Genomic DNA, 25,715 nt, shown 5'->3' on the forward strand with positions numbered 1-25,715 from the left:
CAGCTCTCTATCCCCATGGCTCCAGGCAAATAGCTGCAATAGGAAATCTAAAATAAAGGCTGTGGGCTTGGAATAATTAGCATTTTGCCGCCACCCCCCCCCCACCCCCCCCCCCGCCCTCCCCTCCATGCATCTATCTAGGTGCAGGCAGTGTGTGTGGTGTTGATAGCATAGGACTGGGCACTGTGGAGGGGGATGAAAAGGGAGGGGAGGATGGCATGATGGGCAAGGCTTGATTAGGTGTGGAAAAGCTTATGGAGGAATATCCGTTAGATATTAATGGTATTTTGGTATTACAGGAAATGTCTAATAGTTTGCTGAAATGATTTAACAGTAAGCAGATATTGTTGAACATGATTTTTATTCTGTGTGTTTGTTTAAGAAAGATGATGATATTTATCTTTTGAACTGGGAGAAAAGTGATGTTGCTGGTATCTCAAGCATATGTCAAGCATCTCTGTGTGTATCTGTCATTTATGTCTCTAAGTAAAGAAAACTCCAAGGGATGATAGGCAATTTAAGTTTTATTTCTTTTTGGTAGGTATTTTAAATTTGTTGTCTTAAGTTTTTAGTTCCACTCACTTATCTTCTTGCCACTTTCATCTTTATGTACTGTACTGGACAATTTTTGTGAGATGTATAGTAAATGTTCTTTATATCTCCCTTCTACCCTCCCCATCAGATTTGGAGTAGGGACGCATCTCTACCAGGCCATTATTTCCCCTCAGGGCCTTTGAAATTAACATCTTTGTTTCTGTGGATTCAAGGAACTTAAGAACTCAGTTCATTATCATTCCTGAGATACACCTAGATAAGCTCCAACAAAAGACTTTAAAGCAATCAGCATTATTAGGGACTTCAGCCTTATTAGGGACTATCTCTGTTGTTATAAGTGCTGTTGTGGAGAACAAATTTAGCAGCTTTGTGGGTATTTTGACATTTTCCTATATTTTAAGAACAAAAACCAGTCAACCCATGGTCCCCTTATTTTTTGTGTGTGTGTGTGTGTGTGTGTGTGTGTGTTTTAAAGAGACTGGGTCTCTCTCCCTCTGTCACCCGGGCTGGAGTGCAGTAAGGAGATGGTGGTTCACTGCAGCCTGGTTCACCGCAGCCTCTGAACTCTTAGCCTCAGGCGATCCTCCTGCCTCAGCCTCCCCGGGAGCAGGGACTACAGGCACAAGGCCACCAAGCCTGGCTTTTTTTTTTTTACTGTGTTACCCAGGCTGGTCTCAAATTCCTGGCCTCAAGCAGTCCTCTTGCCTTGATCTCCCAAAGTGCTGGGATTACAGGGGTGAGCCACTGGCCTGTATTATTATTATTATTTGAGACAGAGTCTCACTTTGTTGCCCGCGCTAGAGTGCAGTGGCGTCAGCCTAGCTCACAGCAACCTCAAACTCCTGGGCTCAAGCAATCCTCCTGCCTCAGCCTCCCAAGTAGCTGGGACTACAGGCATGCGCCACCATGCCCGGCTAATTTTTTCTGTGTATTTTTAGTTGTCCAAGTAATTTCTCTCTGTTTTTAGTAGAGATGGGGTCTTGCTCTTGCTCGGGCTGGTCTCGAACTCTTGAGCTCAAACAATCCACCCGACTCGGCCTCCCAGAGTGCTAGAATTACAGGCATGAGCCACCGTGCCTGGCCTGTATTATTTTTCTTAGCCCAACCTAGCAAAGGTAGGTGCCTAGGAGCTTTCTTGGGGGGAGACATCCTTGGTTGTTTGGAGTTTACAAAAAAAAAAAAAATTCTATGTTGAGAATTAGTCCTATACCAGGACAATGCACCCTTTTGCCACTTAGTAAAAGTCCAAATTTTAACCATGTATGAATACCCAGATTTATAAAGCTTCATGGGCATATTATTGATTGAGTAGGAGACTATAATCTAGTAGGCTTCGGGATCTGTGTCATTTGTGAATCTTATTGGCTAAGACCACTTAACCCAACTCTTACAAGGTAGCCCCTTTATTTCTTTGTGGGCAGCTATCTGAGCTTTTGGTTCAGCAAGTGGAAGGGGAAGTGGGAGGAAGGGAGCTAATTTTGAAAGCTTACTAGGCACCATGTTGTATATGCATTAAATTGGAATTGTATGGGGGTAGTAGATTGCATAGGTAATGAACCAATAGAACCAGAGACCAGGAAAGGAAACATTTTTTCCTTTTTACCCATCCTTATATTCCCCTTTGGTAGCATAGTGCCTTGGTCCAGATTCTAGAAACCCTATTCAGACTGTACAAGTGTTACAGCCCACCCTTAATTATCTGCTAGAAGAGATAGGTTGGACCTCTTGTACTTGGAATGTTAGGTCTACAAGAAATGCTTTGGTGTTAAGGCTGGAAAGGGTAGGGTGTATGTGGTGAACAGGGAAGGTCTGGGGAAGTATGCTCTTGTGGTAAAATGGAAAATTGGATTAGAATTCAGAAAAATCTAGATAAAAGTTACTGCTCTTACTAGGAAACTTGGCCTGGCCACTGAACCTTGTTTTCTCATCTATAAGCAAGGATATTTCTATGCTTTTACACGCTAGTGAGAATTAAATGAGTATATGAAAGTGCTTCTCTGCCTGTGTTGTAAAATTTACACTTTGATCAGACAGCTTCTACTCCCAAATGGATCTTTATCTGGAATGTTAGGTTTGAAATAGTGATGTTAGTGACCTTGTCCTCCACTGATATTCCCTGTTAACTTTTTAAATCTTTCTGACATTTACACAGTGAATTGTGGCACGTAGCTATAGAGTTGTTGAGTCTTTACCTACCTGAACTGCATAGCTTCTGCTTATCTCTTCTAATTATGAAGCAGTCACTGGTAAAATAAAAGGTGTCTCCATATTTAGATTTGGCCTAGTAAGAGCCAAATGTATATCTGGTTCCTTGTTTTCTGAGAATAAGTTTAAGGGAAGGTATTGTTGCTGAAAGAACTTCTAGCAGTAGAGAAGATGGGCTCAGAAACGAAGGAAGTCTATTGATGTGACTAATTTCTCAGCCATTTAGTAGTTTATGGATTTTCTATTAAAGATGCCCAGAACCTTTTAGATGTATTTAATAAGTGAAATGTCAGGTTCATTATTTGTGATTTTTTTTTTAACCACGAAATTCAGTATATCTTGTGTCAGCATATGTTTTCAAAGGCTGTTATTTTACTTCTCTCCAAAACATTTTTAAATCAAGGAGAGAAAGCACTTGAGAATTACCTTAATTTTTCATTTATTCAAATGGCTGTTTAAGCGACCAAGTCAACTTTCTGTGGAGTAGTAATTCTTGAGAATAAGAATACCTTAAATAATAAAGCTAACATATAAAAATTTAGTAGCAAACTCCTTGTAGTCAGTTGTGTGAGAGTATAGGCATTTGGGAGAGTCCATATGAACTCTTATGAAACTTTATATGAAAAAATTGATATAGTCAGCAGAAATTTCAGAAATGGCTCATAAGTCTAATTATTGCTGAATATTGAATTGCCCTGAATTTGTTATTTTGGAAGTGGTACTCAAAGGAAATAAACCAGAGTCATTTAGGAATATGTTCACTAATGTCCATTAGATTAAGCCTTATGGATCTTTGTAGAGATCTTATGCCACTGATCAAAAGGATTATTACAGAAGAATCATAGTAGGCCCAGTCTTCAAAATTAATACTCAGTTAAAAGTAGGCCAGAGAAAATAATTTTGTAGTGTAGAAATTACAGGATAGGATCGAATTTTAAAGAATCTTCAAAGATAAAGTCTTCAAAAGATAAACATTTCAGGAAAGCTGGGTTTAGTGGCTTGTACCTATAATTCCAGCTACTGAGGAGGTAGAGGTGAGAAGATTGCTTGAGTCTAGGATCAAGCTGGACAACACAGTGAGACCCCAATCTCTAAAAAAAAAAAAAAAAAACTGGGTGTGGTGGTGCCCACCTGTAGTCCCAGCTACTTGGGAGGCTAAGAAAGGAGGATCACTTGAGCCCAGGAGTTTGAGGCTGCAGTGGGCTATGATTACATTATTGCATTCCAGCCTAGGTGACAGCAAGACCCTGTCTCAAAAAAAAAAAAAAAAAATCTCAGGAAAATACAGTACTTAAAGTATACAGGGGAAAAAACTTTGAGAAGATGAATGTTAATGCTACATAGTTATATTGCCCTCAAGGAGTGTGTCCACAATATTGAGGTGGTATTTAGAGGTCTTCAAAGCTTGGGCCTCTTTCTCTTCCATTTTTCTGTGTTACAGGATGTGAATAGCCTTTTTGCCCCTGCAGCACACATACAAACATAACAGAGTCAAGAGAATTCAAATTTGAGTTCTTGAGCTTTTGCTCTCAATAGCTAGGTCTTTGATCAAGTTAATACCAGAGCCTTAGTTCTTCACCTGTAAAGTAGGTATAATACTTACCTTACAATATTGAGGATTAAAGAGCATTTGAAATTACTTTATGAAAAGTGAAAGCTTAGAATAGAATTTTTAGTTTTTTGCTAATCTTAAAAAAAAAAAAACCAAAAAACCAACCCAAACACCTTTTTCAGACATGGCTTCATTAGTCTTTTGTACAAATGGAACATTTTTTTTTTTTTTTTTTTTTGAGACAGAGTCTCACTCTGTCGCCCCGGGGGGTAGAGTGCCATGGTGTCAGCCTAGCTCACAGCAACCTCAGACTCTTGGGCTCAAGCAATCCTCCTGCCTCAGACTCCCAGGCAGCTGGGACTACAAGGCATGCGCCACCATGCCTGGCTAATACACACACACACACACACGCACATACACACACACACATACATATTTTAGTTGTCCAGCTAATTTCTTTCTGTTTTTTTTTTTAGTAGAGACAGTGTGTCAATCTTGCTCAGGCTGGTCTTGAACTCCTGAGCTCAGATGATCCACCCGCCTTGGCCTCCCAGAGTGCTAGGATTACAGGCATGAGCCACCACGCCTGGCTGGAACATCTTTAATTTCATTAAAATTGGGGCATATGGTAATATCTGTTATGTGATTTTACCGAAGTGGGAAGGGTCACTAGTGAGGCTTGAGTGTGATACTGTTGCTGTGACTCAGAGCCTGGCTCAGGAGGGTACAGACTTGCCTTACTTCATGGCAACTTCAGTTGTCCAATGACAAGCACCTGCTGTGTACAAACCACTTTGTTTTTCATACCTTAAATTACAGAATCTTTGGCAGTGAATAACTTTCCTCCCTTCACACTTGGGGTGGTACAATATTTATAAATTTCCTTAGGAAGCTAAAAATTTCATGTTTAGTTGTAAGTGAGAAATTTTAAAGTTGCCATATTTATTCACACTAACATTCAGAAAGTGAATTATCTGTAACTACTGGACACAGATGAACAAGAGAAAACCATATGACTCTCAGAATAAACACTTTGAAGTTAGTAAATTATAGGTATGTACACTCAACTTCCTCTGTTGAGATTTTTCATTAGGCCTCACTGTAAAGTTGCCTGTTGTACCAATGTGAATGGGGACTAGAGGTAATTTCTGACAGTTAATATACTTCACTATCAGTTCAAGAAAGTGATGTCTCCCATTTATTCCCAGTCTTAAGACATTTTTTTTCCTTAAGAAATTGTAAACCTGGGACTTTGTATTTCGAAAGATTTCTAAACTCTTAGAACTATTATAGAAAATTGTTTTTTAGTACATCTATGCTCACTAATCCTTTTCACCTGGAATAGGAGAAAAGTTTAAGGTCTGTGTATTTATTTCCCATTTTCTTTTTTTTAATCAAACACCTATTAATATGTTGCATGGATTTTAGAAAAGTAGTTTTTAAGTATCCCTGAACAGGTAGATTGTTGTTAGTGACTATAAATGCTCACATTTTGTGCTAGAGTTCCATGTGACAATAGCTAATTCAAGTATTTGAAAAAATTTAAATCCTGAAAGTGAATTGACTGAGATAAATAATTTGAAATCACTATCTTCACAAATTTGGTGAACTAAAATCTTAGAGATTTGACTTAGTACTTAACGTTCTGGGAAACTAATTTTATGAAATAGTTTAAATATTTATTTATTAGTGCCCCTTCCTTAATTCATGGAGTATTTTGATATGGGCAATATATGAAAGCTGTTAAAACTCCTCACAGGAGGGTGCAGTGTACATAGTGGTATTACTTGTAATGATTTGAATACTAGAAAAGTGATTAAGTGTTAGAGTTACTGTATTTTAGTCTTACATTCAGTGCATTTTTGCAGGAATGGATACAATGTTGGTAGTTCTTGCTATTTAAAATCAGAAGTGAAGAAACAAGAGCCTCCTGAGGAAATGATTGTACCTCAGGGTCTACTTCTTAATTTTTCATGCTTCCACTTAACCAGGAGAGGAAACAAAAGGGAGAGAAGGAACGCAAGCAAGCTGCGAGGAATGCAACTGCTGGCTTGTTGCACTTGATTTCCAAACTGAAAGCTCTCTGAGGCCAAGCACCCAACGCCGAAAAGTAAACTTGAGAAGTATTTATTGAAATTTTGATTAAATTTATTTTCAATTTATTGAAGATCTGATTTTTTAAAACAGGTCTCCTACAGTAACCCTCTTTCCCTATTTTCCAGAAATAAAGTTCAGAGTTTCAGTGTGTGTTCTTGTCCTCCAGTTCTTAAGATCATGTTAGATCCAGCTCAAGCAGTAGTCCAGTCCTTTTACCCTGGAATGAATGAATGCCTCTTAGTCTTTAGAGTTTGGTACGGTTTAGATAGTTACAACCAGTACTTCTCCATTTCACTACATATTTTTGGGAAGACACTGAGTACTATGAACTTCTAGGAGGTTAGAAATATCTCAGAGCCTGCTTCAGTCTCCATTTCCTTTCCAGGGAAGTCTGTCTAAAGTTACCACCTAACTCCAAGCCAGAAGTAACCACTTTTCTCTGGCTTTCAACTGTCCCTTTGTTATTCTCTCTTAACTTTCATTCTAAAGTAGTCTGTAGGAATTATGTGTTTTGCTTACTAAGAAGTGGGCAAGAGCATTGTCGCATCCTATATGATCAATACAGATGCTTTCAGCAGATGGTTTAAGTTGTTAAATGAGAACCTCTCTTTCCCCTAACTCACTGGCTACTTGAAGATCAAGTGAGAAACTTTGAGAGGTTTACAGTAAGTTTTTATTATTCTCAAGCGAATATACATAAGAATAACCTAGGAGTGCTTGGCTAAAATACATATTCCTAGTCCTATTCCTAGAAGTTGACTCTGTAGTGTAGGGTACTAAAAATCTGTATTTTTAGTGTATCTTCAACAATCTCAAATGATTCTGATTAATGCAGGTGGCCCATAGACCTCCTTTAGAGAAACTGATCTATGTGGACTTTACTATCTTATTTGGCTACAATGTGTATTTTGTTTCACTCAATTAAGGTATTCCTTCAGTCAAGTTATAAAGTTTACAGGATATTTTTAAAGGAGCAGAACAGTGTTTTTCAATATATGTTTATAAAAGCTTGATACTTAAACTCTAATTTAAAAAGATAGCTTTTACCTTTCAGTGAGCATTTACTTAAATAGCAGAGATAGTTAACTGTCTTTGCAGCTGATTTACTATGTGTCTCATCAGAATTCTAATCTTTTCTCTTCATGTTTAACAAGCCATTTAATTTTGGTGTCATCTTTTTGGATTGGGTGACTTAGGTGGAAGCAGTAGAAAAGCTTCTTGTATTCTTAAAGAATATGTGTTAGCTCAGTAGAAGTGTGTTCAGGCTTATTCTTTCTACAACTAGTCACCCAGAGAATGGCCCATGCATTTTAAGCATAGTCAACAGGGATGCTTTAGACAAAGAAGGCCTCTTGGTTTAATTAGTAATAGGATACATGAAACAATGTATCAACATACTTGACATCTTTATGACCAGACAAGGTGTGGAATTGGGGGGTGTTTTGAGGCCCCTAGCTGTATTGGAAACAAAGGCAGTTTGGCTGAGCTGTGGATTCCTATGTAGTATAGGCAGGAGATTTGTAGCCACTTTCACTTCTTCCCAAGCATTAAAGGCTCACTTAATAGAAGCAAAGGAGGACAAGCCTGCAGGAATGGGCCTGCCCTAATTGAGCTGGCCCGAGAAGGTACATTTTCAGGTTAGACAACTCCTTTTTCCCTTTTAAGTTCTTCCTGGGAAAGGAGATGTATTTGCAGTGTGGGGATGTCCTTGTGAAAACATGACTCACTGCAGAGGAGTATGTGAAATGCAAGGGCCCATCTTAAGGGTCTTGTGCTGCTTAATTATTTTGGAAGCAAGAGTAAAAAAAATCCAGTGTTAAGTTTTGCATTTAGAGAACAAAGGATGAGATATTAGATATGGGCTATGTTTGCCATATTCCTGAAGCTTAAAATAATTGCTCTATCTAGGTTTGTCTTACACCTTAGTGGACTAATAACTTCATTTGAAATGTTCTCTGAGCAGGCACTTGTTGAGGGTCTTATTCTCCAGAGTCAGTCTGCTTTTGAGATGGCCAGCTTTGCCCGGCAAACTTCTGGCTGACCTTAAGGAACTACACAACATAGTGCAGTGCCATGTAGGGGAAAGGTCCTTGACTGGGCTCCAGCAGGTAGAGTAGAGAGTGCTAGGAAGGAGAGTGTTGAATTGCATTCAAGTTTCTAGATCATTGCTGTCCAATATAACTTTTTGTTATTAATGGAAATGTTGTATATCTGCTGTACAATATGATGGCTGTTGCCATATGAGGCTTTTTTTTTGAGACAGGGTCTCGCTTTGTTGCCCAGGCTAGAGTGAGTGCCGTGGCGTCAGCCTAGCTCACAGCAACCTCAAACTCCTGGGCTCAAGCAATCCTGCTGCCTCAGCCTCCTGAGTAGCTGGGACTACAGGCATGCGCCACCATGCCCGGCTAATTTTTATGTATATTTTTAGTTGGCCGATTAATTTCTTTCTATATATAGTGGAGACGGGGGTCTCGCTCTTGCTCAGGCTGGTTTCGAACTCCTGACCTCGAGCAATCCGCCCACCTCGGCCTCCCAGAGTGCTAGGATTACAGGCATGAGTCACTGCGCCCGGCCCATATGAGTCTTTTGAGCCCTTGAAGTACGGCTACTGTGACCAAAGAGCTTAGTTACAGTATTTCGTTTTACTTAATTTAAATTTAAAATAGCCACAGGTGGCTAGTGGCTACCATATTGGACATTGCAGCTCTAGATGAAACTTAGTTAAGACCCAAGAGATTGAGGTTTAGATTTTTCTTGGAATATGGGTTGGGGCTCTTGGAACTTAAAAAATCCAAAGACACTTGTGACTTTGGTGTGTTATGAGTTTGAATAACAGTCTTCCTTCTGTATGTCCACATAGTCTTATCCTGAATGGCATGCCAAGAAGTTCAGGCAATTGTCAATTTTACTTGACCCCTTTAGTGTTAAACAAAGGTGAAAATTTAAGGTCCTTTGGATGGAAATAAATTCTAATTATATCTCAGCAACTCTATGAGGTAGGTTGTGTTTATTTTATAGTCGACAAAACAAATTAACTTAAGTTTACATACACCTTTATGGATCAGTGTTCTTTAAAATGGTTGGCATTAGCCCACAACTTCACTTGAAATTAGTTAGTTGCCTGCAACAAGAAGTTAATTTACGTTTGGTGAGTTGTAATCAGTAATAAGTGAATGTCTTTAAGTAGTAGAGAATCAAAGATTTTCAGATTACCAAATAGCACCCAAAAGGCTAACTCATGCAAAGTGTTGCTTGTAATAATAAAAGCAGATCAGAACTCGGCTTCTGTACCCCATCTGGGGTCATCTCATGTGCATGCTCATGGCTAGTTAGGCTGCATCTTATTTTTAAGTATTCTGACCCACAGTTAGCTAGACATATATTAATCTGATGGAACAAAGTAGAATTGTAGCCTTGGGCCTCTTTGAGGACCACTGACATATGAGGTCTTAGATAACAACTTCAGCAAATTGCTTAAAGATTAGACATAGATCCAGTTTTCTCCAGGTTTAATTTCAAATTGTGATCAGCTTTTAGGAGGTTGGAGGAGAAAATGAATAGGGGCAAAATAAATAGTTGACAGTTGAACATTTGCTATGTCCCAGGTAGTATCTCAAGTAAGAACATTTGAGTGATTCCTGAGGTGATTAACATTACTATCTCCAGTTTACTTTTGAAGAAACTGAGGCTCAAGAGTTTAAGGTAACTGGCTCAAGGCTGTGTTTGTAGCTAAATCACAGAGCAGGGATGCTAATCTAGGCCTATCTGATGCCACAACCTGTGTTAATTGTGACACAAAACAAGGTAAAGGGGAGCCTTGGCTGAATCAGTTGCCTCCTGGGAATTCTGAGCTGTAGTGGCACTAACCATCAGACTAGGGGCTCTCATCTCTTCATTTATGATGGATCTTTAGCAGACTAATATCAGGCTCTGCTGCATTTTAAATTAATGCATAATTTTTTCCCTATTAAAGAAAGCTTGCCTGCCTATGCAGTAAAGACCCCCAATGGTTTATTTTTTAGCAGTTCAGCTTGTGCTTAGAGCCAGTTATTCCAGAAATCAGTAAAACCTATTTATCTGAATATTCAAGAAAAAGGATCTTTTTGTTAATTAAGGATTAACTAGAAACCCCCTTATTTTATAAGAACCCTGAAGCCTGCTTATTTACTAAGGAATTTCATCAGAAGGGGTTAGCATTTTGTGAACAAGTATGATGATGTTCCCACTTCAAGGAGGATAAATAACATTTAACTAGCTTGCTGCTTAAGAAGCAGAATTAGCAGTGAGCCCAGCAGTGGCCTCCCTTCAGAGTTCTTATTTATGTGACTTATTTTGTCTAGTTTTGCGCAGCAGAGGTAGATTTTAACCACTTTCAAATCAAGTTGATCAGTGGCCATTTGTGGGCTGTTTGAAGGAAGAAGAGCAGTGGGAATGATGAGGCTTAGCATGGACATCGTTTAGCAGAGAGCTTAGGACTTAAAGAAGAGTTGTAGGTAAATGTTGGCAGGGAATGTTCTTCATTTACACAGTGAGCTTTAGAAAGGCGCCTTTCTTCAGGAGACACTGGGGATAGTTTCTGTCACTATGCAGTGTTCTGCAGACTGCATGTGCTTTTGAACAGCCCAGGGCTAAGAATGGTTTTTACTTTTTTAATACAGGAATATGCCACATTTCTATCAACAAGGGACCACATAAACAAGGATGGTTCCAGTTCTCTATGATACATTACCACATTTTTACTGTATCTTTTCTATATTTAGATACACAGATACTTACGATTGTGTTATAGTTGTGTACAGTATTCAGTACACATGCAGTACAGGTTTGTAGCCTAGGAGCAATAAAGCTATACCTGATAGCCTAGGAATATAGGAGCCATACCATCTAGATTTGTGTAAGTATATTCTATAATGTGCACAAAACAACAAAATCACCTAATGATACATTTCTCAGAATGTAATTGGAGAAAAAAATTGAAAGGGGGAGTATTATTTCAAGACACATGAAAATTACATGAAATGCAAATTCCAGTGTCCATAAATAAAATTTTATTGGAATGTGTCCACGCTCATTCATTTACACAAAACCTATGGTTTCTTTTGTGCTACAGTGGCAGAGTTGAGTACTTGCAATGGAGATCGAATGAGTCGCAAGGCCTAAACTGTTTACTACCTGGCACTTTACAGAAAAAGTTTGCTGACCTGAGTGCACTTGTGTATATCACAGGAAGCTCACAGGAGTCTTCACGTTTAGCTTCCAAAGGGATTTGGGTCCCACTAGCAGGACTCAGTTACCCAACTCTAAGCATAGCTCTACCCACTGGTGTCCAAATAGCAAAATGTCTATTTTAAAGAGCCTGATTACCCCACTGCTTACCTAAGTTAGGGGTAGCTGTGTCACCCCTTAAGTCCTCAACATTTTTGGCACCAGGGACCGTTTTCATGGAAGACAATTTTTCTATGGACTGAGGAGGGGGGAATATTTTTGAGATGATTCAAGCGTATTACATTTATCGTGCATTTTATTACTATTATTATTACATTGTAATATATAATGAAATAATTATACAACTCACCATAGGTTGGGGACTCCTGCCTTAAGTAGTTCTTCTTTCTTCCTCTCAAACGGGTTGGAAGAGTATCAGGTGAGAATAACATCTTTCTTCCTCAATTGTAGAGACAAAGTAGTCTCAGTGGTGAATTAAAAAAAAAATCGCTGGGGGCTGACTCAGTACCGGTCTGCCTGCCTTTTAAAGGAACAGAGAGACCCAACTGAATTAGCAACTGAAAATAAAATCAGTAGCATGTTCACTTTTGCCTGTGACTGGCATTTGGTATTAATTATTACTCAGAGTTCTTGGGGACCAAGAAATAATCAGGGTTTTCCAAAATATAATTGTATATTATAGTCACCTGGAGACTATGATGTATTTGTGTTAAAATATATCTGGGGATGAGTCCAAGTACTAGAGCTCATACACAGGAAAGTTTGAGAACCATTGCTCTCAAGCATTTAGAATTTTTCCTTTTACCTAAATCCATTTGGACCAAAATAATTTTTAAAGTTCAAAGAATTTTTGAGAATGGAAGTGTAAGGGATTAGTAGAGGTCATTTTACAGATTAGAAAACTGAGACCCAAAGCTAAGAAGTAAGTTACCTAAAACCCCACCAGGACATTGCATTAAAAGAATGGGAGTTCTAGGGATGTCTTATTACTGTTAGAAAGTGGATTTGACTTTTAAAATCTGTCATTTAGTCCTTGGTATAATGCAACAGTGGAACAGTCTGTTCTAGCTCTAATTGTGTCTAGAATCTCCAGATCAGAAGAACACCTCATAGGTTATAAGGTAACATATACTTTTTTGACAGACAGTTTTGTCCATCACTTAAGTCTGAATTCTTTTTTTGATTTTTAAATACAATTAATTGATCCCTGGAAACAAGAACCAGAGGAAGAAAAGAAGATGAACTTGAATTTAAAGAGCATAAAGGAAGGGGTAGAATGGAAGAGAATGTTGTAAAATAAGTGAAAATAGGACGCATAGACAGGAAGGGGCTGCCAACAGACAGATTTAAGGTAATTGTAGTGTTGTTGTAAAAGCATAAAAGGAGTCAAAGAAATTTAAGTGCAGAAGCTCACTGGAAGAGAAAACATCCTCTGACCATTTAACCTTTTTTTGTCTCAATTTGAGGCATAAAGCTGACAATAGGCTGCTTCATGTGTGTCTTTTCCATGGCAAGGCCCCTAAAGATAATAGCTGCCCATTAAGCTTACACAGCTGCTGTTGTTGAAGAACGTAAGTAGATTCTCTTAAGTGTTTTTAAGTCAGTTTGTGGGATTTCTTCTGACCATGCACGCACTTTGGAAATAGTGATAGGTTTTAGAAATTTGAAATTGTGTTGCAGAGCTAATAAAAACAAAATTGAAAATGCTGGGAGTTTGAGCAACAATGAGTTTTTTAATGCAGTGTACTTCTAAGTTTCTGATGATTTCAGAAGTTTCCCAAGTATTGTATATTGAGGAGAAAGACTTATGCACTTTGTAAAATAACTGTAATAAGTTTAACTTGGCCTCTATAATTTCTTATGAGGGTCTTTTTGAGCTATAATATTAGAGTCTGATTTCTGGAACTTGAGGGAGGAGGCAAGTCTAGTGAAACTTGGACAGTTATGGAGATCCTTTTTTCTCCCTTCCTTTTCAGTCACTCTAACAGCTGCTACTGTTGGGAAGGGTTTGGGCAGGTATTTATGCTTTTTATAAAACTTTATGAGGGCTAACTCAGCTTTGTTCCCGAGCTGTGTAGTCCCTCCCATACCTAGAACAATGCCTGACACAGAGTTAGCACTCAAATATTTGAGCAAATGAATATTGCAAATCCCAACTTCCTTAAGGAGAGAAAAATAATTACTTCTGTCTGCCATCTTCTCAGCTGGAGATGGGTTTTTGTTGTATTAGCTTGAGAGTACTAGGTCCCTAACAGGGGAACCCTGTTAGTTTCAATAATGAACATGTCTGTCCATGACCTTTTGTGCAGCACACATTTGGGGACAACAAATAATAATTTGGACTTTAAATATCAGAAGTTTCTAGTCTTTTCTCTCATTCTTGACTTTTTAAGGAGTTTTCTTTAGAGCTGAATCCTCCCAACATTTCTGTTTCCTTTCAAATTCCAGAGCTCCTTGAGCTTTTAGCCAGGAACAGCCTCTGTCTTGCTTACTTTGAAAGGCTATTATTAACTATGCACTGGAATTTTGGAAATGTTCTTATTGAGAATTGCTGTAATATAGTGATAAGGACTCTTCTGTGGGGCTACAAATTAAAATCAGGCACCATTAAGATGGATCACAGACTGCATTTCCTGGATTGAAACTGAACCAACATTGGTAAAGTCTGAATTTAGACAGCTGTTGGGGAGAGAGAAGGGCAGAATTCTTTTCACTCCTCAACCCGTTCCTCCTTTAATGGTGACAAGTTCTCAGGCTTCCTGACTGCTTTGAGTTTGTCATTAAGTTCCTGGGGAGATTCACACACCCTGATAATGACCGCACTCCTGGGTGCCTGTCTTTATCACTGGAGACCAGCTTGTTATCTGCCCTAGACAAAAACAGTCTTCTTTTAAAATTATTAGAATGTACTGGGTGTAGAGTGTTAAGTAGAAATGCTGATTTTGTTTAAGCTCCAGCTTCTGGGGATGGTAATATCCGAAGGTTTGATAGGAAGGAAGGAAAAGATGCAAGGATTTTTACCCCAGGAGAAGAGTTTTAATAATGAGGTGATAAATATTCTCTTTAAATGTTTAATTTCTTCACCAGTGTGTTGACTCAAATGGTTCCGGTGTTCCCTTTCCTAATGTACTGGTTGTATATTTGTATGTCAGAGAGGAACACAGATTATCTTTGACAAAGGTTGTGTTGTGTGTGAGTGCCTTTTTCGGAAAGGCAGCTTTAACTCTATTCCTCACCTCTATCCACCAAAACTTGACTTGATGAATGTCTTTGGTAGAGGAGTATATCATATTATACAGCTGTTTTAGTCTCAAAATCTGTCATCAAAAGGCAGCGTAAAGGAGTCTGGCTCAACACATGCGGAGAGCCTCCTTTATGCCAGAAAGCTCTCTGTCTTTGTTGATAAGAAAGCAAAGGACTCTTTACTCCTGCCTTGATCTGATTATGCTAAAAGCTTTAAGGTCATGCAATAGTTGATAAAATGATCAGTATACTTTACTGATTCCTTAGTCTTTCTCTCTTAAGAAAGTGTAAATGTTTGTGCTTGGATTGAGTTTAGAGACCCTAGGTAGAATAAAACTGGCCACACTGTTGGCCCACCTACTGATTGCAGCTAAACTAATGCAAATGTGCTTCTGCTAGGAGGATGGTAACTGGTGTTAGCATCCCTTAAAACCTGTAAGTTCTTTAGGCTCCCAGAGTAGGCTAAAGCTTTACTTTCTTCTTTGAAAGTGCTTTTCTTTCCTGGGTCTGAGTACAGGAAAGAAAATCAGACAGCATCTTATTCATCCTTGGCTGGTTGGGCAAGGTCAGTAGGCATGGTTGCTACCTCAAATGCATATGTAGTACCTGAACTCTTAAGTTGTATGAAATGATTGATTAGGCTCAATTAGTTCTATGTAAATTAATCACGAGGAAGGTTAACAAATGGTTGTACCTCATTGATAAAAGTCAACTTGTTTATAATTTCGTGGAGATTAGCCAGTAATTCTCTTACCACTGTATACAAAAATTGAATGATTTCTAAAATAAAATTTTTTAAGATCAGTTAAATTTTGTGACCCAGTTTCTTCATCTGTAAGAGAGGTGAATTTACTAAGGGCGCAGGTATCTAGTAGATGATGAGCAGAAATTTAATGCTCTTAACCACTGGTCTTTGCTGCCTTTTTATAGATCTAGTAGTTAATTGACTTTTCCCAAGGTCTCGCACTAAGCGACAGAACAAGGATTTCATGTCAGATCTTTTTCAATGTTGTACCAGTCTGCTTTTCCCGCTTCTTTCAGAGATCCCTTCAATTCTGCACTGCTGTATGATGTCTCTAATCACATTAGGGTTAGGCCATGATCTTTTGTGTTCTACCTCATCATGGGTGAAGATGTTTAACAAAGTGTTTCATGGGTTTGGCTACTTTGCCCCCATGTAATTTGTGTATGTGTTTCGTTTCCCTATGGAGAGTGAACTTTTCATCTTTATGCCTGGTTTGACACTAATTTGGCCACTTGGGGTTGACCCTGTCTGTACTTGGTTTCTTAAGCCTGCAGCTTCATTGTCATCTTGGGATTAGACCAGCTAGCAGGGATTTTTTTAACAGTTAGATTTTATACCTAGGTATTTTGTTTCCATTCTATCCAGTGGATTAGGACTCCAAAGGTACAAAGAAGTATTAATAGTATATCTATAACTTTAAAAAATGGCTTGGGGGACACATGGCTTTAGGGAGGTAAATTATTTTTTAATATACTCCTGAGAAGAATCAACTCCACTATTTCCTGGCTGGCAGAAGTGTTATCTCACTTAATTTTGCTGAGTCGTGAGAGGATGAATATTTCAATAATGACAATAATAGCTAGTTGGCTTTTGTGGCTTCTCTTTCTCTTATTTTAAAAGTTTATAGTAAATATTTATTTTTAGAGACAGAGTCTTGCTGTGTTGCCCAGGCTGTTCTGAAACTTCTGAGCTTGAGCGATCCTCTTGCCTCAGCCTCTCCATTACTGGGACAATAGGCACGAGCCACGGTACTTGGCTAATTTTTTTTTTTTTTCCAAGAGATGAGGTATCCCTATATTGCCCAGGCTAGTCTTGAACACTATTTCTTACTGCAGTGTGGCCCATGTACCAAGAATACCCTTTCACCTTCCTCTGCCTTGCTAATTCTCTCTTAGCTTTTAGCAAGACTTAGCTCATCCTGCCTCCTCCAGGAAGCCTATGTTGTCTCCTTGCTGTCTCTCCTGGATCCAGGGTCTTTATTTCCTCTTCTTCGCTGACGGAACCGGGCTCTTTCACCTCATTATATTACTCTTCACTTGAAAGCAAAAGAGGTAGTTAGATTCAGTATTGTTACCCCTAAAGCTTTCTCTTCAAATGCATAAATTAGCTACTATCTTACTGAAAAATAACAGCAGGCCAGAAAATTTTGCCATCATGTGAAAGATTTGGAGGTAATGGCACCCACATGCTTCATGTATAGACATTTGGGAAAGTGTCTATTACGTTTATAAAAAGTTTGCATAGTTTCTAAATATAGGAGCATCATGATATAATACAAACACTGTTACTTTAATGTCAGTCATTTGACATTTGAGATTTTAAGGGGAGGAAAATGATTTTAATCCAATTTAGCAAGTCTAAGATAGAAAGAGGGGTTCTTCCCTGCTGATTTAGTTTTTTATGCCATCGTGTGTGTGCGCGCGTGCACGCGTGTGTACACACATATATACCAGCATAACTTTTCTGCCCTTTTTATTGTAAAAGTAATGCTTATTTAAAACATTTACATAGTCAGTACGTTTACAGATGTGTCTCTGAAAGTTGAGAATACAAACATTCTGTTAGAATTCTTCAAAATATTCTCATTTTCCTAGAAATATTTTTCCTTAACCCTTTTGTATTCCCTTAATCTACCATTCTGCATTCTGACTCATTTCTTTCCCTGTCACTTGTCCTCAAAAGTACTGCCTCTTATTTCACCATCCACTCATTCTTCCAGACACACCTTGGAGGTATATTTGCAGGCTAAATTCCCAGACATGGGATAGATAGGTTAATAGAGAGAGTGTATGAGTTATTTTTGTTAGATACTGCCAAATTCCCCCTCCATAGAGGTTGTATCAACTAGAGGCAAAATGTTTTTTAGATTTGATGGATTCAGTAACATCCAGAGTTATGAAAGTTAGAGGTGATATATGTAATACTGCTTTGCATAGAATACACATTTATAAAAGATAGCTATTATTATCTTTTGTGAAATGAAGATATTTCCCTAAGAGTGGTAAGAAAATTGAGTAAGACAGTGTTTGTAAGTACCCTAGCATGGTGCTGGCACTTGTATTAGTACCCTTTTCTCCTGTGTACCTTGGGCAGTGGCTGTTTGAGTTCATATTTTAATTACCTTATTGGATTGTAAACTCCTTGAGGGCAGAGTTCATGTCTAATGAGTCTTTAGCTTTGGACTTACAGATATATTTGATGGTTATAAATTGAATTAGCCCTCAGAATATAATTCTGAATACAGTAGTAAGAGGATTCCTTGCCTTTTGTACATTAACCATCAGGTATGCTACCCATCAACTGTTCCTACAGTGGGAAAAGATAACACTTTTCCATTTGTCATTTAGAAGTTTCTTTACTTAAAAGCTGTTTTAACCCTGGGGAACACTGTAGATAATAACAAAAGATGTTGATTCCTGTTTTCTCTATTCATTTGCTTATCTATCCTTATGGAGTAATTCTAGTTAAGTTATAGTGAAAGTTGTGAAAAGTCTTCCGTTTTCTTAAGGCTGCCTTATTTCAGGGGTCTTCCTCCCATGTCTTCATCTAAAATTTTCAAATGCTAGGAATTGAAACCGTTGTTATCAGAAGCCATAAGGTGACCTGAATTCACAATGAATGAAGTTTTCTGATTTAATATGCAGTGGTTTATATCTTTGATTTCTTACCTATCAGTCAAGTTCAATACAGTTCTTTTTGCATTTAACAGATGCTTGAAGTGGCAGGATCCTTTCTCCAAAACATTTTAAATAACAATATCTATTAGATGAATTCCAAGGGGAAAAGATATGTACTAAAAGTAATCTTCAAGGCCATTAGTATGCTCTCTACAAACAAATATTTTCACCATGAGCGATATATTAATAGATCTGTGTGCCCTTACTGGCTTCCCTTCTTCACTTACTGGCTTCTCTTCTGACCAGCATCTTTAATCAGATGTCCTACGGTTACCTTAGATACAATGTGACTTTAATTAGGCTCATCATTTTTCCAGTCTTTTTCCTTTTCTGTATCTTTATTCTGCACAGCCTTCCTGTTTTTGCCAAGGCCCCTTGTTCTCCCAGTCACCTGGACACAGAGACATTGAGGGTTCTTTGATTTTCCCCTGCATTAATTGTACTTAGCAGTGAGTTCCTGGAACTGAGTTCTATTTCTGTTTTCCTAAACATGCTTTTACATTTTTTCTTCCTTCTTAGTCCCTTTGCCGTCACTTTTCTGTAGATTGCTTTAAAAACTTCTAGTTTAGTTATTTAGCTTTTTACCTTTCTGCACACAGTGCCCTTCAATTAATCTTCCATAAGTATTGCTTTTATTTTTATTCCTTCTTGTTGTGGCTCCTTGTCATCCTTAGAGTAGAACACCCTGACTCTTAGGTTAATTTTATCTTTTAAACTTTATCTTTTACTGCTCCTTAACACAAATCTTCTCTCAGAGCTGGGCTAGTTGTCTTGCTGTATCCTCATATGATAACAAAAAATAAAGGACTGGAAGGGAGGGAGCTTAGAGATAATGTTTAATTTTTTATTATGGAAAGTTTCAAGCATACATATCAGTAAAGAGAGTAATGTACTGAACTCCCTATGTATCTATCACACAACTTCAATAACTACCAACCTTTTGTCAATCTTGTTTTATCTATCCCCGTATCCCCGTATCCCCCCTCAAACCCCACTCCTTGTATTTTGGAGCAAATCCAGACATCATTTACCCTGAAGTACTTCAGTATTCATCTTTAGGGTTTATTTAATCTATTAATTTACACAGTGCAGATTATCTCTACAGTTTCCCCGTCACTGGGTTATTTAGTATGCTTAAATGCTTTTGTTTTTCAGGAAACACCCTATTCTGTTTGTGGGGGTAGTTTTACTTTTGTACTGACCCAAATTTGCCTTGCTACCATTTCTCCTTAGAAGTGCCAGGCTGCCATGTGGAGTGGTATTGAGTAAATTTATATAATATAATAACAGTTTAGATATTTGAAGAAGTTGCCATGTATTATACTTTTTGGTACCTGTCACTGCATATGTAGCACGTGTAATAACTTCTTTTTAAATAGGAACACCTAGGGTTCAGATCTTTCACCTAGCTCTTATTTATATCAGTGGGCTTATTCAGCCATAACTCTTAAGTTTCTTACCAGACATTTTGGTTTTACATATTTTTAGATAGCAATTGCTTTAAAAGACTTGGGGACCTGGTTTTAAAATCAATTTTGAGCCAGGCAGAGTGATGTACCTGTAGTACCAGCCGCTCATGAGTCTGAGGTGGGAGGATCCCTTGAGCCCAGGAATTTGAGACCAGCCTGGGCAACAGAGTGAGACCCCATCTCTAGTTTTTAAAAAAATCAGTTTTGAAGTTCTATACATTAAAAAAAAATACTAAATGTTACTGGCAGCTTGGTTATCTGAAACCTACCTGGATTTACTTTCAATTTATCTTTTACTTAGTTTGTTTTTCTTTAAATTTAGTACTTTTCAGTGACCTAAGCTACGTTTCCCTTATGTACACTAGTATTGCCTAAATTTTTAAAGGTTGGTAGTCTTTAAAAATAATATCTTTTATTGTAAAAGCAATTTGTTGTGGGGAAAAAATTGGAAAGCAAGATAAAATATATCCACAAAAACTCAAGTTGCACATAAACTTACCCAAATTTAACTACTTTTAATATTTAAATTTCTGTATTCTGGTCTTTTCCATATGTATTTATGTGTTTGTTGAATTATGCACAGAGTAATTTTTTTTAAATATTATGTTCCTGCCATACACGAGGGCCATGTTGATTCAGCATTTTAAAATTATAGATTTGAGACTTTTAGAAGTTGGAGGGTTATGTTACTGCATGAATTCTGTACACTGCATGGAAGACAGGGTTCAAATCTTATTTCTGACACCATGTAATTTTGTTTTTCACATCTCTATGTGACAGGAATTTCCTATAGCCAGGGGTATGTTCATGAAAGCTTTTATTTCCCCAGGGCCTGGGGTAGACTAGATTCTCAACAGATTATTCCAAATGTGGCTTATTTTGCTGTGAGCTAGGAATGGGATGAATATGCATATCGCCTGCACATTATTGGTTATCTATTGCTATAAAAAATGTTAGTTACCTCACAATTTAGTAGCTTAAAACAGCAAATGCTTATTTTCTCACATAGTTTCTGTGAGTCAGTTATCCAGGAGCAGTTTAGCTGGATGATTTTGGCTTTGGGTCTGTCATAAAAGTACAGTCAACACATTAGCCAGGGCTGCAGTCATCTGAAGGCTTACTTGAGGCTACAGGAGACACTACCACGATAGTTCATTCACATGACTGTTGGCAGGAAGCTTCAGTTTCTCAACACATAGGCCTTTCCGTAGGGCTCTTGAGGGTACATAGATGGTTTCTTCCTCTTTCCCAGAGGAAGATCTGATGTCTGATGCCTTTTATGACCTAGTCAGAAGTTGCATACTGACATTTCCACTTAATCCTATTTGTTAGAAGTGAGTCACTAAGTCCAGGGGAAGGGAATTAGGCCCTACCTCTTGAAAGGAGGAGTATCAAGGAAACTGTGGGACGTATTTTAAAACTACCACACATGTTGGATACTTAGGCTTCCAGTTGATTCATATTCAATATTGGGGTGACTTGACTCCAGTGAGCTACATTTTTAATAGGCCTTTGGGGTAATTTTGATATACCCTAAAGTTTGAGAGTTGCTGACCTAAATAAGTGGAGAGCTACCATGTTCATGTATCAAAAGATAATTGTTTTTTTTTTTTTTTTGAGACAGAGTCTCACTTTGTTGCCCAGGCTAGAGTGAGTGCCATGGCGTCAGCGTAGCTCATAGGCATGTACCACCATGCCCGGCTAATTTTTTCTATGTATATTAGTTGGCCAATTAATTTCTTTTTTATTTATAGTAGAGACGAGGTCTCGCTCTTGCTCAGGTTGGTTTCCAACTCCTGACCTTGAGCAATCCGCCTGCCTCGGCCTCCCAGAGTGCTAGGATTACAGACGTGAGCCACCGCGCCTGGCCTACAATATTGTTTTGATGTCTTTTCTTTCCAAATTGTCCTATGAACACAAACTCCAACTGGCTTTTTTTTTTTTTTAAGGAAATTGACAAGCTATACCTAAACCTTATGTGGAAATGCAGAAGACATAGAATAGCCAAAACAATTTTGAAAAAGAGCAGAGTTAAAGTCTTTATATTACCTATTTCAGAACTTATTATAAAGCTGCAGTAGTCCAGACAGTGTGCATTTGTGTAAGGGTAGAATAGAGTCAAGAAAATAGACCTGTGTTATATGGTCACTTGATTTTCAGTAAAGAGGTCAAGGCAATTCATTGGAGAAAGGACCATCTTAAAAAAAACAATAGTGCTAGAACAACCATATATCTTCATAGATAAAACAGTGAACTGTGGCCCTCACCTCTGTAAAACTACTAGGGAAAAAAAACAAGATGATAGAAGCTGAAGCAGGAGAATCACATGGGCCCAGGAGTTTGAGACCAGCCTGAGCAGCATAGTAAGACCCTGTCTCACGAGAAAAACCAGGGAAAGAGAAAAAATCTGTGTGACTTTTGGTTAGATTTCTTAGGGCATAAAACATATAAACCATAATAGTAAAGATTGATAAAATGGACTTCATCAAAACTTAAAACTTCTATTCTTTGAAAGACACCATTAAGAAATTATTAAAAGGCAAGCCAATGACTGGGGGAAAATATTCACAATACATGTAGTAAACAAAATTTGTAGGGCAAATGCAATGACTCATGCCTGTAATTCTAGCACTCTGGGAGGCCAGGGTGGGAGGATTGCTTGAGCTTGTGAGTTTGAGACCAGCCTGAGTGAGAACGAGATGCCCCTCCCTACTAAAACTAGAAAAATTAGCCAGGCATCATGGTACACACCTGTAGTCCCAGCTGCTCAGAAGGCTGAGGCAAGAGGATTGCTTGAGCCCAGGAGTTTGAGGTTGCAGTGAGCTACAATGATACCAGTGCACTCTACCCAAGGCTATAGAGTGAGACTGTCTCAAAAAGAAAAAAAAGGCCGGGCGCTGTGGCTCACGCCTGTAATCCTAGCTCTTGGGAGGCCGAGGCGGGCGGATTGCTCAAGGTCAGGAGTTCAAAACCAGCCTGAGCAAGAGCGAGACCCCGTCTCTACTATAAATAGAAAGAAATTAATTGGCCAACTGATATATATATAAAAAATTAGCCGGGCATGGTGGCGCATGCCTGTAGTCCCAGCTACTCGGGAGGCTGAGGCAGAAGGATCACTCAAGCCCAGGAGTTTGAGGTTGCTGTGAGCTAGGCTGACGCCACGGCACTCACTCTAGCCTGGACAACAAAGTGAGACTCTGTCTCAAAAAAAAAAAAAAAAAAAAAAAGAAAAAAGAAAAAAAAAGTTGTAATCCAGAACTCTTAACAGCTTAGTGATAAGAAGACCAAAAAATTTTTCTTTAATGGGGGAAAGATTTAAGCATATACTTCACCAAAGAAGATATGAGTGGCCAAGAAGCACATGAAAAGATGTTCATGATTAAACATCATTCATCTAATCCTCAGAAAAATGAGAATTAAAACCACAGTGAGGGCTGGGCGCTGTGGCTCACGCCTGTAATCCTAGCACTCTGGGAGGCCGAGGTGGGCGGATTGCTCAAGGTCAGGAGTTCGAAACCACCCTGAGCAAGAGCGAGACCCCGTCTCTACTATAAATAGAAACAAATTAATTGGCCAACTAATATATATATATGGGCATGGTGGCGCATGCCTGTAGTCCCAGCTACTAGGGAGGCTGAGGCAGGAGGATTGCTTGAGCCCAGGAGTTTGAGGTTGCTGTGAGCTAGGCTGACGCCATGGCACTCACTCTAGCCTGGGCAACAAAGCGAGACTCTGTCTCAAAAAAAAACCACAGTGAGATAGCACTACATACCTGCTAGAATGGCTAAAATGAAAGACTGATAATACCTGATGATGGTGAGAATTTGTAGCAGTTGGAACTCCATAGAGTTTTTGATGGAGATATATAATGGTATAATGACTTTAGAATAGTTTGGCAGTTTCCTATAAAGTTAAACTTACACTTTTCATATTACTAAGCAATTTCACTCATAAGTATGTATGTACCCAAGAGAAAGGAAAACATATCTATAGAAATTTGTGTATGAATGTTCATTGCAGATTTATTCATGATAACCAATGAATGGAGAGACAACTCAAGTGTCCATCAGCAGATGAATGGATACAGTATATCTGTATAATGGAATACAACTTAGTAAATGGAACCAACTATTGATATACCCAACAACATGGATGAATGTCAAAAATGTTTTTCTGAGTAAAAGAAATCAGACACAAAACAGTAAATTCTGTATTATTCTATTCATTAGAAATTGTAGAAATCTGTACAAATCTGATCTAGAGCACTATCAGATCAGTACTTGCTTTGGGCAAGAGGTAGAAAATGGGAACTGACTGGGAAGGGACATCAGGGAACTTTCTGGGGTGATGGACTTGTTCTAAATTTTAATTGTGGTGAGGATTGCACCTGTGTATATGTTTGTCAGACTTATCCCACTATCTCTGAGATGTATATACAGTTGCCCCTCTGTGAGGCATTCAAGACTTACCACTTTGTATCATTTATAGGTTATGCTTGATAGTACAAGGTCTAAGGTGAAGAATGCCAAACTGTGGCTTCCTTTCACGGTAGAATTGGCTCTAATTCCTTCATTCCCCCACGTGTTAGTAACACATGTCTTGGTTTTAGAGGCAGGGTAATGGGATGCCTTATCTGGCCTTTGTGAAATCTTCCCTTCCAGTGGAATGTGCTATTATGGCTACCATGCCATCTGGATCATGCCATTTGCTTTTTGACCAACTTGTCAAGGTAGGTGGGCAGAAGACAATTCATGACTCCTTAACTGACTCTTCTCTTATGGTTGCAGATTCTCATAAACACAAAGATAAACATAAAGACCGAGAACACCGGCACAAAGAGCACAAGAAGGACAAGGAGAAGGACCGAGAAAAATCCAAGCATAGCAACAGGTAAGGGTTGAGTCAGCAAGTTCCTCATTCAGTGCATTGCCCATTTCTTGGCTTACGTGGAATAGGCCTTAACTTGAGCCACAGGTAGATAGTATGGATAGCAAAGTAAGCAGAGCCTGCATTTGATTCTAGAGTTGCTAAGAGGATGACCTTGATAATTCAGGCCTTACTTGGGATGGCATTGATAAGATAAAGATGTACAAAGCAAGTATGGTAGATTTCCTTCTGATATATACCTTATTAAAACTATAGTTTTTCACTAAGTCACCGAAGGATTCATTGTTACATATGATGGCATTTGATCACATGTCCAACAAGCTTACCTTGATAAAAGGTGACTGAATTGGTGACCTTATCTTCTTTCTTCTTTTTGTATTTTAAGGGATATACATTAAAAATCCTTAACTTGGACTTCCATGGTCTGTGAGCCCCTGAAACTGTATGCAAAAGGTTGAGTATATGAGATTTTCCTGGAGAGAGCACTCCCAGCTTTCATCAGGTTATCAGAGGGCTCAGCTTCCACAGCTCCCACAAAAGCCAATGATCACCAATATAAATGAAATTCAGTAGTGCTGCCTTCTGAGATCCAAGCCCCAGAAAGATGTTTTTCTTGTTCATTTTGCCCCCATTTTTTGGCACAGGAAGCAAGTGGTTAAAACCAGTCATTGAAAATGAGGACTTATACTTCCATTTTGATTTAAAGATGGTGAGAAAGCCTTATGGTGTATTCCTATTCCCATAGTGGCCTGAGCTTTGTTAGGAGGGAATAAATGTCT

At 38.5% G+C, this 25,715-nt stretch overlaps 1 protein-coding gene across 1 annotated transcript in view; it reads left to right on the forward strand.

Moving 5' to 3' along the window:
• Nucleotides 1-25,715, forward strand: part of TOP1 (DNA topoisomerase I) — a 90,013-nt gene that overhangs the window by 5,557 nt on the left and 58,741 nt on the right. Inside the window, exon 3 of the mRNA XM_012754691.3 lies at nucleotides 24,837-24,939. Within this exon, the coding sequence (XP_012610145.1) occupies nucleotides 24,837-24,939 (103 nt within the window). The remainder of the gene's footprint in view (nucleotides 1-24,836; nucleotides 24,940-25,715) is intronic.

Source organism: Microcebus murinus, chromosome 16 (assembly GCF_040939455.1).
Source record: "Microcebus murinus isolate Inina chromosome 16, M.murinus_Inina_mat1.0, whole genome shotgun sequence".
In the NCBI taxonomy this organism is placed as follows: Eukaryota; Metazoa; Chordata; class Mammalia; order Primates; family Cheirogaleidae; genus Microcebus; species Microcebus murinus.